General features: G+C 34.4%; 1 protein-coding gene across 1 annotated transcript; it reads right to left on the bottom strand.

Annotated features, from left to right (window-relative positions):
* Positions 1-2,459: 2,459 nt before the first annotated feature.
* On the bottom strand, positions 2,460-7,184 carry LOC142972966 (uncharacterized). Its single transcript, XM_076114433.1, has 4 exons — positions 7,027-7,184; positions 4,614-4,900; positions 3,636-3,888; positions 2,460-3,304 (listed from the first exon to the last, which is right to left on the bottom strand). Exons 1-4 carry the CDS (start codon positions 7,036-7,038, stop codon positions 3,206-3,208), a joined length of 651 nt encoding a protein of 216 aa, XP_075970548.1. The 5' UTR covers positions 7,039-7,184; the 3' UTR covers positions 2,460-3,205.
* Between the last annotated feature and the right edge of the window lie 6,631 nt (positions 7,185-13,815).

The following is a 13,815-nucleotide window of genomic DNA, read 5'->3' on the forward strand; positions in this document are numbered from 1 at the left end:
AAATATAGTTAAAGTGGGGTCATTGATGCTGTGTAGTCGGGCCAAAGGGTGCGATTTGCGCTGCTTTCGCAAGTCTTCGCGATTAGATGGCAATTAAATATCATTTTAATCGTTACCAATTACATTAGGTTCTGATAGCAATTACTACTGAGTTCAACAAATACATGATTCAAGCACTTTTGTCAACGCATATTTTTTATGGTTTCAGTTTTTCGTTTACAAAAATAATTAAAATATATCGAGGTACATACTATATGTATATTAACTAAATGAACTATAAATGCCCAATGTTGCACCTGGCTTGAATCTCAACTCTAATGGTTCAGTAATAGACGAATAGGCAGATAGACTACTTTCGCCTATCTTTGTATTGTTATAATCGGACGTAGGACGGATTAGTGCCAGTGCACTAGTCTAGTGACTATATGGTCATTGAACTTTTAGAATAATGGACGGGGTTTCAATGCAACATGTTGACAAAAAGGAGCTTAAAGATTTTCGTGAGACTTTCACTAACATATATTCACGTAACAACGTACAACAAACATTCATATAATTGTTATACACAGTCACGTGTATCATGCCGTTTCACTGAACTTAATAAAAAGATCGCAAAACCACCGAAGGTACAAGTTAGTTTGTATTTTGATTCTACCTATAAACATCATTAAATAAATCGTATTTACATTTCGCTGCCTGTCAGCAGTATCTTCACCATTGCTTTGCAACTTTGAATATCTCATAATCTGCATACGAGTGTTCATACATTTAATTAAATGGTTGCGCAAACCGATCGAGCTACACCGTAAGTTGAGGGTTTTAGATAAAATTGCACAAAGCCGTCATGCACTAGACAGGATAATGTCCGATAAAGTGTGGAGGGCTTCTTGTGAAATACGCATGTGTTAGTCACATCGACACGCACTGACCCCTGCAGAGCCAGTTCTACGTGTGGCATTTGATGAAGCCAATAAAATATATAAGCCAATCAACGTAGCTCCCGAAGTTATTTAATGTCAAAGTTATGCTCACTTACTCATTTAAATTTTACGATATGATTGATTCTAAATGTTAATGTGTATAAGTACATGTAACTATGTAATGAGCACATAAAAAGCCAATATTCTATGGGGCACCGTAGATGAAATCAGAGGTACACAATTACAGCGCTATAACTTTTCTGACGTAAAGATTTACTGAAAGTTAATTGGCTCCAGAGCTTGAGACCGCTTTTTATTTTCACAATAAAAAATAAAGTTTGTGCCTGTATTTCATTATACTGGCTATGGAAGTAAATTGTGTAGGATGTGCGTTAGAATTTTTTGTACTGGAAAGGTCAAAAGAAATAAACCAAACCTTCACAGAGTTGGAAAAAATAACTTCTTCTTTATGACTGGAACACTGTCCCTGATTAGTTTCTAAAGTAATACAAATTTGAGCTAATAATTAGATTTTTATTTGTATTTTTAATACAATAAACTATTAGGTGCAACAAGCTGACTTTTGTATGATTGATAAACCCAACCCACACGCATCTTAAACATTTAACAGGCCACTTAGTTCATAAACTTAATTTTAATGTTTTGTTGATAGCCTAACTTGCTATTACTAGACATTTATCGAAGCGTAAGTAAGTAGTAAATCGTGACTTTTGCATAAAGAAAGTAACATTACATGGCAAAAAAACAGTCATGCGCGAATTTATCTCGCGCACGAAATGTTCCGTACCATTATTTCTAAAAACGGCAAAGACATCACGTTTGTTGTATTGGAACCCCCCATAGATAGTAATTTTATTCTGATTTATAGTATTTTTTGTTATAGCGGGAGTGGCAAAAAAAATACACCATCTGAAAAAAATAAACAACCATCTATCATTGTTCATGAGGTACATACAGTCTGATAACAGACAGACAGCAGAATGTGAGTAATAGAGTCTCGTCTTTACCCTTTGAGTACGGAACCCTAAAAAACTAGTTCAATTGAGCGACTCTTGAGTGACAGCTAAATAGCACCGGCGAAACCAAACGCATGTTACGTCACAATCTGGTATAGTTTCGTATCCTGCAATTGTATAATTGTCTTTTTACTTACTTTCTAACTGAAATAACTTGTATACCTGTCAAGTTTACATCAAAATTGTCTTGTCATGCTTAATGTGCTGTTTTATTTAACTCGTTACTGTAACTAGTATTTCTTATTGCAATTTTGACTTAGTGGTTCGTAGACGAAAATATTTTTACATTAATTTAAGTCTAGTGTTTAATATTTTTACTTTTGACAGACCTAACCGTAGAATGCCATTACGCTTTATAAAGTACCCAGTCTCTAACCACTTTATAGTAGGTACTTACAGCCAGTTTTATTCTTCTCTTTTGATAATTTGGTATATTTGGTAATAGTCGGTATATTTGCTAGCAGTGCGTGCCAGTTTTGAGAGGAAAATTAACAATGAAACATTTATTTGAACTCATCATATTTTACAACATTTTTATTCAAAAATCAAAAATACAAAGATAAGTTAATTATAATGGTAAAGTATTTATTTACAAAAGTATAAAATTATTTATTGAACACGTGTTTTGTTGGTGTTGTATCACATAAAGTAGCTTAAATGAGTGTTCTATTCATATCTACTACTGACTTCTGTAAGTCTTGTTGGATTTCTACGAATATGAATAGTGCACTCATATAAACCATTGTTCCCATCTTCTTTTCTTTCGTAAATGTCATTGAAAAGAACAAGCAGTTACAGTAATACGAGAATCAACCGTCCAAATAACAAGAGTCCTGCTTTCAATGAACGCGTTGATCCTCATATCATTAGAATTTATAGTTAGTTTCAAGTCTTTTGAAAATATATCAGTAACTTAAAGTATTGTTCTGGGTGTTAGCTCACTTAAATTTGACGGCATAAAACAGTGACAGTTGAGTATTAAAATTTGTTTCTTTTACTCTAAAATTAAAGCCTAGAACCACAACACAATACTGTAATCGGCTCAAGAATGGACAAGTTAGTTTTACCCAATCATGATCACGTTTGATCCATGGGGAGACGTTTTTCGTATGATTGGGGGACAAGCCTCTGGAATTTTTGATGCAGGTAATAGGCGAGTTAAGTCTTAAGGTATATGGCATTTGGGGTCCTGCCACGAGAACATTCACGGTCATAACACTGAGTCTCTGTGGAAACACGCACTACATTTTACTGCTGGTAGTAAGCGCCCTTGTAGTCAAGAGCCGCCCTCTCTTCCTGAGCTCTGGCAGCCTCGGGGTTGTTCTTAGCTTCTATCGCAGCACGTTCCTGAAAAAAGATGTAAGTTTAGGATCAATACATAAAGTAGTTTGACAACATAACAAAAAGCTCTTGTTAATCCGTGTTTTCAGAGAATTGACCAACATCCAAAAGAAATTGTGGTTGTTGTAATATGTTGTCACAAACTGTTATTAATTTCGTCACAATCAAACCTCTTAATTTGATTACTGCGTTATGCAAAGTAATAAAGTAGATAATATTGAGGTGTAAGAATTACTTTTCTTATTATAGTATCTTTCAATATATTCGGCTTAAATATTTTATTACGCAAGAGTACATTTTGTAATATGTTTCGTTCAGTTTGAAATGTAAGTTTTACCTGGTTAGCTTTGATTCCAGCGTAGATGAGGTCGAGACCTTTCTGGATTTCGGGGGAAACGGGGGGTGGAGTGGGGATGTGGTCACCCTTGACTCTGAATCCGAACTCATCAGCGGTGTATTCCACAGTGATGACCTGACCGTCAGGAGCGGTGTAGGTGTACGAACCCTGTTGCACGAGGGCGTTAGCATCCTCACCAACGGCTTTCAGGTAACCTTCTTCGGAAGCCTGGATGTTGTTACCGGTTTCATACCTGAAATTGAGGAATAAGACTGTTAAAATGGATTTGTAACTAAATTAAAATACTAAATTTCGTGCTATTCAAGAAAACATAAAATAATAAGTAATTAATAAAATTACTCGTGTGCCCTATAAAGTCTCCATCTATTAATAGTTCCGAAGTGGGGCCGCTAAAATGTTCGAAATATGTTAAATTAATAGATAATTTATTCATTTAAGCTTAAAATATGCGCAATCTTCAATCTAGTAAAAGTGCGCGGTCAAGGTCGTTTTGAAGTTTTATAGGAAAAATCGAAACTTATCAAACATTAGTACTACCGTACACAAGGTCGAATGATGTCGCAATAATTTAGAAGAGTACTTCAGAGTTGAACATAATTTTATGCAATAGCTGCTCCAAATTTATGCTCTTAAGTACTTTAGCAAACAAAACACTAAGTTATAATACAAATATTTCTAAAGACTATTTGTTAGATAAACGATCTTACCAACATTAACAAGTAGTTGGTCATGCAAACTTTCGTACAAAACAGTTTTTTGTCGACAACAGATGTGAGTTGGCGCACGCGATGTTTAAATATCGTTATTACAGCAGTTTGTGCATAATCACGTCGACTCTATATTGAGTGAGTGACCTTGAGTAATGTAAGTGGGTTCATTTCTCTCATTTTTTGCTCTTCAAGATCTAGACAGTCTGGTCCAGATATAAACTATAACAAGGTTGCTATTGATACTTACGCTGTCTTGTAGCTTCCATCAGTGCCCTGCTCCTTGTCGAAACGGATGATAGGGATGAATGTGGTGGACTCCAACTGGACCTTAGGCCTGAAGTCATCGATTTGTTTGGCTTGTCTGTACTCTTGCTGTTGAGGTTGTTGTCTGTAATCAGCTTGCGGCTGTTGGAAGTTGTTGTAGTTCTGTTCTGCTGTTGCCTGGTCGTCTAACTCAGACTCCGCCTCCGGCTTGAGGGAGACTCTCCTCTGTGGCAGAGCCGCCGCAAGGGACAGCAGTGCACAAGTCGCGACCTGGAATCCCAAAAAATTCAATCATAAATAAAAATCATCATTCTTGAACTTAAGGGTATACGTTGAATAACGAAATGATGTCAGACAGAAGAGCTTAATCATATTCGTAATGTCGTAAGATAAGATGGAACGGATACAATAGGCAGCATCTTGTGAAACCGGCTCATTCGACACGCAGGTTGGGCGAAAGTGGGCCCCAACATAATATGTATTGGCACTTACATGTAGACGAGCATGGCATTGTTTTCATTGAGATCATCCAACTTTTAGTTATGCTATGGTAACAAAGAGCATCTTTTGTCTTTAATTATGTAACTCGTACTTGATTACAAAAGGTAGGTAAATAGAGTGTGGCCAACTTAAACGTCTTGGGCACTATGTTTATTGAACGTAATACGTTTGGCAGACAAATGTTAATAGGTTTCGTTTAGTTTTGCTTTATGTAATGTGTAGTAATATTTAGTGAGCAGAGGAGGTGATCTAACTAAATCAGCATCAACACAACACAACGATCATATCGCAAGCTCCTTGATGTTTTGTGTTACGAGTCGCCAGTAACAACTTGTTACATTATACCAATTTTATAATCCATACAGTTCTTTTATTTGACGAGTAAATTAGGAATGTAATCTTTGCTCCGTTGATTCGCTAATGGCTACATAATTTTCAAATTTACAACGAATTGTGTTGCATGCTTTTTGTATCTATCGTAATTGTAATTTGAAATTTTACGGTACATTGTACAGTAGGTATTCTGATCAAATTAAGGTTTGCAGTTCAAATGGCAATCAGGCGTATATCTTTAAGATTGTAATATATAATAATACGGCCTAGAAATAGTGTTATATAACCAAATATTCAGAACAAGATCATTTGTGTAACAGAAAGTTCATTAGAACGAGGTTGCGAGTGTCAATTGAAAAGTAATAGTTTCTCGTTGATTTTATATGCTAATAGCTCTTTCCTCGTGCATAAGCGATTCTGGTTTTATATCATAAATACGCTTGGATTGCGTGATGTTACATTACCGCGTGTACTGTATAGCTTTGAATGTAATCAATCGAAATTTCACTAAAGCACGATATTTTTGTCTGTTACATCATATTTTTGTCTTCTTTTTAGCGATCTGTATTCAAAGGGTTTAATTGGAATCGTACGTTTATTACCAAGTCGAATGTCAAGAATAAAAGATAGCTAGACAAATGCTTTTTTCACAGATGATGCATTTCTATTGCCAACATATCAAATGCCAAAAACCGAATAAAATAAATATTAAATTAGTGGCTCCGTATAATTTGTTAATTATATATAATGTTCCGGAACCTCTTATCCGCAAGTCTGAGTCGTACTTAATAGGATTTTTTAATTCTTATATAAGTGATTAACTGATATATTCTTTGATTTTGAACTACATTAACAATTTAACAATAATGGATTTTATTAAAATTTTATGAAATAAGAATTAACTAATTTATTTTTTTTATGAAATTGCAATTAAATTATATAGAATTAAAGATTAATACAATAAAATTTAATCATTATTAAATATTAAAGTAATAAATTGTTGCAATCAAACAAATTCTTAATATTTAAAAATCCATACAGAATTATAAAAAAACAGACCCGTTATGTTAATGAAACCCGTTGTGTAAATGCCATTATTTTAAAAATTCTGGGATATAATTATATTGGTAATAATAAGTTTCCAAGCACAATCAAGTTCTATTTAATTTACACCTAAACTTGTATTCAGAAATCGCTATTACGAATACCGAATACCCTATAAAACAAAATATGCAGAATCTCCAAAAAGTCCTTGTTGATGTTATGATTGTACTCACGATAACAAACAAATAGGATAATTAAATGTAGGAATTTAAAGATGAAGACATTTAAATGTCAAAGTTCGAGCGTCGACATATCTGCCGACCCTATTTAGTGCCGCCTCTCACAACACACGATCGCGGGGAAATCCTTCAACAGGGGAATTAACGCAACGCTAATATATTCCAATCATCATAATATTATAATAGACCATAATTATACACTTTCTCTTATATAACAGGAGAGGAAAGATAATGAAGGGTCGAAGAAAGAAGAAATGAGGGATGTATGTCTGCACTTACCAGAAGTTTCATTGTTGTTTATGTGTGGTGTGACGTGCTGCAACGAAGTGGCACGTGGCGTGTCGTGAACTATGTCAGAGTAGTAGTAGTGCGCTCGCTTTTATACTGCACCCCTGCCACTTATCCGAGCTGCTCCGAGCCATCTCACTTTCATAGCCGACTTGCCGCTGCAATACGGTGCAGCCACGATCGACGTCGCGATTTTTTCGATATCAATAATCATGACATTGTTCGGTCGATACCTATGCCTATCATGGTTCGTTAGATCTTAATCTGCATGAGCTTTCCAATGATCATGGCTATTGTTACCTATATATAGCACTCACAATGCGTAGACATATCATTCATCTAGATTAATGTGTAAATAATATAAACGGTTGTATCCTTAGAAATAAGAATAATCTCTACATAATATAGTTGATTTTCTTGATCAGTGACTCGGTATATAAAAATGTAAAGTCAGCTTATAAAAAGCAAATATCGTAATCGATCATAACGATGAAATACCAATAGAAATTACAGCATGACTTTTAACATTTTTTGATCAAATCATAACTAATTTCATTGAAAAGTGTATGACTCAACATCAATAAATGATTAGTTCCACTTAAACTTTCCGATGAAATGTAAGAAACTGATCTCTTTTATAACACATTATACCTATGTCTATTTATAGATTACAAAATGAAATGCAATATTGTGTAGTTAAAGTTAAAACGGAGTCCTCTATTCACAATAAGTAGGTCATTCATCTCATGGGTTTTGTAAGACGGGCCCATCCTTACGTGTGCCAGTTATCTTTACATTACCTAATCTTTCTGACCAATGGAGTAATTATAAAGTTCCTTAGAACTCTCTTATAATGACGATTCATGTTCAGCTACATAATCAGCGTTGACATTAACGAGACAGTGACAGACGATTACGATGTAAACCTTATCATGTATTAGCCAATATACGGTATCATACATTTTTCTAAGGCTGTGTTGTCATCTTACTCATAACAGGATATGAACAAGAGAATTTGCAGGTTGCGTATGTAGTTACGCAATAGTAAGATCTTTACTCCATTCATACCATAAAGTCCTTGGCTTGTATAGATGATGATTTATAAAATATTAGCAATTAAGTACCTACATATTGCACAGTGGGAGATTTCCTAAAACAATCGTAGAACTAACTCACTGCTAGGAACAAACAGACAGGTACTCAATGGGTAGGTTTTAAATTCATCGTAAATTTAAGTTATTAAATGAATAAACTAAATATCCTCAATCTCAATCCGAACGAAAGTTTCGGGCAAGGTTTATTCACAAATTCCCCAAATCTTTTGGACTCTTTCATCTCCATGGCGTTGCCTTAAACACATGGTGTAAGTGGTCTCGCTTATGTTGGCAGTAGTCGGTGTTACATAAATTGTAGGCGTTGTTTTCGCTTGTCAGTGTAGCAACACATTGCTATCAGTTATCAAGGCAACTTATGCAATAGGCACAAGAGGGAGTGTGCGTGGACGCGGGCACGCCTGCGATGCGCTTCATTTCCGACCATTTTTGCGCACGAAGTGGGAAATAAAGAACTGCTCGTTTTACAAATTCACACTTGTTTAAAACGGTTCTATCGTGTTCTTATTTGACTTGCCAACAGGCCACATCTACCGAATCAACATTAACCTTTTACACATATTTAATTACAGATAAACATCTTTATATCTATTATTTTTATAGGCCGAGGATTACGCAGAAATAAATTCGAATTAAGATTCGTTCTTACACAATATGAACCATAAACTTTAAAGTTAAACCGGCGAGCATTCATACATCAGTATCATGGAGCTGTAGTGTTAGTATTTCACATACCATCAGTTGTCATAAAATATCGTAACGAGTCCTATCGTTAGTGTCTTCACAATTGTACTTACTGTTTTGTCATATATAGTTTCAATTGCATGTCTTGGACACGAGATGAGTCTGTTACATAACGTTGCGCTTTTGAGGTTACTGACACTACTGCGAGCCGCATGGAGCGCCCAATCTTAAATGTTTCGTACCCATTAGTCATTAATGTTACCGCTAAGGTGCTTTACTCGGAGTTGAAACTAGGTGCACGTTACAGCTCTTATTTAATTACTTTAACCTTGTGAATGTTTGCGGGTCAAACTGAAGAGTGTACTAATACACTTGCTTAATACTCGTGCGAGTTTGGAGAAAGATAAACGTAGAGCTGTTTTAGTGATAAACTATGAAGCAACCAATAAACACGTAAGCTGTATTAAATATATTAAAGACCCTGATTTCGAAGATTCGAGTGAAGAGCACCCACACCGAAGGGTATGCGCAGTTGAATAGATTTTAATCGACGTAGGCGAAACAAAAGAGGTATGCAAGGACAATAAAATGACGAGCCATTCTCTACCTACCCTGAGGAGGTATCTCTTCAATATAACACAAGTACACGGCTTTAACTTGGTCTAAAAAAAAGGACTAGCCGAGAAAACAATTATTCAAACCACGCGATGTAAACAATATGTGCAGATTTTCACTCTTATTGTATATTACATTACATGACTATGCAACGGCATATTTAAAATTTCTTTTTGTTCGTAACATTTTCTGTGTCAAGGTATTTTGTCAACGTTTCTCAATTCTATAGGCATCTTATTCAGAACCTATGATGCTAATACTTGTCTAGGAACACTGTACAATAGCTATTCACAGTATTGTTCAACAGGTAGTAACTCAGTTGTGTACTCACCTGAGTCGTCTGAGGCAAAATGTTTATATCTTTGCCATATTAACTTTGACAATGACATTCGTTCAATGTTAAAGAAAATTAATGAAACTATTAGCGATTATAATTTTGTATGAATAATATTACTTATAAATTAAAATATATTAATAAATCTCCTTGATCTTCGCGAGGCTAAATATTGTATGACAAATTAACGAAAACTAGTACGAAGTTTAATCTGTCATTTGCATAAAAAATGTGCCAATTTTTTGCAGAAATGAGTATTTTAACTAGGTATAAATAAATCTTTAGATTCTCGACTGATTGAACTGAAATTAACCGAGATTCCAGAAAAAGTACAAAGTTACATAAGATTAACAATAGGTCCCAAACTAGGCTAGGCCTGTATCTTGGGCACCTGTACACAAATGAACTGACAAAATAAAATAAAATCATTATCATAGGTATGTTATGTAAACTTAAGAATAAACAAAATAAAACGTTACAGCAAGTATTTCGTCAAGGTAAGTATAGTATACATTATTAATACACTGTGTGTGTGTGTGCGTGCGTGTGTGTGTGTGTGTGCGTGTGTGTGTGTGTGAGTGTGTGTGTGTGTGTGTGTGTGTGTGGGTGTGTGTGTGTGTGTGTGTGTGTGTGTGTGTGTGTGTGTGTGTGTGTGTGTGTGTGCGTGTGTGCGTGTGTGTGTGTGTGTGTGTGTGTGCGTGTGTGCGTGTGTGCGTGCATGTTCGTGTGCTCTATTTAATTACAGTTACAAAATCTTCCGCGTCATCGTACGATGTTTGTAGTAGGTTGGCTTTAAGTTCCTTTTTTGCTTTAGGTCTTTCAAAATTATGAATGTTGAATTTCGTTTTCTGTTTGTTATATACATGTATGTGAAGAAAGTTTGGTAACCTTTGTGCGAAAGAGGAGTGTACGGGAACTGGTGGTATTTTGTTTGTGCGACTGTTTGGCGTGAAGTCTATGAGCCTTGTCAATAACTTTAGGTGTGTTTGACATGAAACTTTGAATATATATAATTTGCGTACGCTTAGGATATCAGCTTCGATGTAGAGATGATGGGTGGGGTACCGGTAGGGTTTATGATGCATTACTTTCAAAACTACGCGCTGGGCCCTTTCTAGGGGTAGCATGAATGATTTGGCTGCTCCACCCCAGACTCCTATGCAATATGACAAAATTGACTGACAGAGAGCTATGTACACTAGTTTAATTGTTTGCAGAGATGAGCATTCTCTCAGCAATTTCATCACATATATTATTTTCCTAACGCGTAGGTAGATAATATAAATATTGAAAACATTGAATCTTTTTTGATATTTTTATCATATTTGGCAACTTATTGTAGAATTTAGGTTCTGCTGATTACATAAAAGTTATCAAACCATATGTCATCGTATTTTTAAATTTTCTAGCCTTTCTCTGCGATTGTTCAATCTAAGCTTGTATTTTTACGTCGTGATTTGCATTTCTTATATCAGTGTTACGATTTTATTGATAGACGTGGGCCAAGAGGTTACATTATGACACAAAGCAATTTGCAACACAACCTACATAATACTAATCATGGTGCAGTCTGCAATTTAACTAATTTTGACTAAATTATCTAAAACATAAACGTACCTCGTTTTTGTAGGTCCTACAAATACCTATTATTAATGCAAAAGTTTGTGAGAATGGTTATATGTATGTCTATTTCTCTTTAACGCAAGAAATTGCATGAATTTTGATAGGTACCGAATAGTTTATAACCTGGATATATCCCCAGGGATTAAACCAAAGATCTTTTCGTGGACCAAGTGAAGCTAGATGCTAGTAAATAATAAAATAGAACAGATTTTTTTCCTGTACTATTATTATAAAAAAAAGTATAAAAAACATCCTAGATGAATCTATAATTTTATATACTTTACAAGCTGAAATACTCCGACAGCACTTAACCTTTGTTGTTCAACTCTGGTATCGTGTGAACAGTACTTTTTTCTCTATGTAGCTTGTTTAAGGATATAACCAGTCCACAAAAAACTACGACTTAAAGAAGTATTTTCGATTCACTTGACATTTTCTTTTTTACGCATAAACCTAGACCGGATCTATATCTTTTCGACCCGTTAAAGCAGGGCAATTTTAAAAAGAACATTAAAATTCGACGAATAAAACGAACCAGTTTTAAATATTAATTATATAAAGAACAATAACTACTAAATCTATATTCTTTTGCAAATGTCTAAACGGTGAAAGTCGGTATGGTAACGTGGGGCGGGTTCTTACTTATGTCGTAATCAATATTATCAAACTGTACTAATGGTTCATTTAAAAAATACATAACTGTAATGTGTAATAATCTCTAGCAATAATAGGAACCTGAACCAGCTAGTTGGACTCAAGGGGCAGTAAACAGTCAGTAATGCTCTGAATTACGTTTAGTACACGTACTCTATGTCTGACTGCGTGCACATACTCTGTACTAAGGATAACATTCTGCAAATAAAGAATACTTATTCGAATGTAAGTTAGTTGTAACCGTTAGTTTGCTTGAAAAAATACACGCTAAAGATGTTATTAATAATATAATTACTTTAATGTTACTTCTAGTGTCATAAAAATCGATTAAAAAACTACCGGCTTTAGTAACCAATTTTAAAACAAATAGGTTTTGTTAATTATTGTTGAACAAAAAATGTTAATATCTAGATTATCTATAATAGATCCATGATTAAAGACAGTACATTATTAAACCTTGTCGTAAGTACTCGGTATACACCAAATATTTATACAAACATTTTACCCAGTTTAAAGTGTAGAAAAACAAGCAGGAATGTTAGTTTGATAGCCTACTTACCTAAAATGTAAGCAGCTAAACTTGAATCACACTCTAGTGTCTCGTTCACGTTAGCTTATATGTAATGGACCGCAATTATACTTGTAAGTGTAGCGACATTATGATCAATTTGTTATTTTATATATTTTGGACTAATATAGTCTACTACTACTTCTACTATTCTTAGATATATTGTTAGTTATTTAAAAGTAATTAAAATACTTGAAATACTTTTTAGAATGAAAATAAATAACAAATAGAATTCATCGCTTATATTGAATTATTATTATCAGTTTCGATTACTCATTAGAGGAGTTTCGTCGTTGAATGTCTGCGACGTTTCACAAGAAAGCCCATGACGAATTTTCTCAGTGATGCATACATAGCTGCAGACGTGCACCGTATTTACTAACATTAAACCAAAATAGAGCATTCATACAAAGATTATGTCAATGCACCTAATGCCTTAGATAAACGTCATTGGTTTCACAACAAAAGTGAGAGGAGGAACGGGCGCTTCTCTTCGCTATGCGTCGAAGACTTGAACTGATCTTGACATTTAATTCGAACTGATATTTCAATTTACAACGGTTGGTATGGCACGCAAGGTGGATTAGAGCTCGACTGCGGTACTTTCTTTTTCATTTTCTTTAAACGGTTACGGATATATTACCCAATCAATTGCATGTACGAGAGTTATCGATTCATCAACATTCGTAACAACATTATTTCCTTTGATACTCCCTAAAGTATTTATTCCATTATCTTATTCTACAATAAAGGCATTATAAGAATGCAAAGTTTATACATAAAGACGGTGGCTAACGATATTGAGATCAAGCTTAAGGTTAAACTTTATCTTTGCAGATTCCACAACATTAACATAGTTTCAGCTTGGAACACGTTGTAATAATGTACTTAAAATAGTTCATTCAAATATTTTAACTGGCTTTCTATATATCTGATCAAGAAAAGTTATCAAGTTTTTAAGGTGGGGTATTATCCCATCTTAAAGATTTGATAACTTTTAGCTTTTGAGCAATTATGCTCTGATTGTTTAATATTTCATAAAGAATATGTATAAACTGAACCGTAAACTGAAAGTTATAAACTTTAAATAAATAAAACATTATAATAAATGTCTTTTTCATCTTCTGGAGGTCACGATTTAAAAGGACTAACTCTCGAACTTGTAATTAACTTTCAAAACAAGTGAATTT

The sequence above is a fragment of the Anticarsia gemmatalis genome, chromosome 5 (genome assembly GCF_050436995.1).
Source record: "Anticarsia gemmatalis isolate Benzon Research Colony breed Stoneville strain chromosome 5, ilAntGemm2 primary, whole genome shotgun sequence".
Lineage (NCBI taxonomy): Eukaryota > Metazoa > Arthropoda > Insecta > Lepidoptera > Erebidae > Anticarsia > Anticarsia gemmatalis.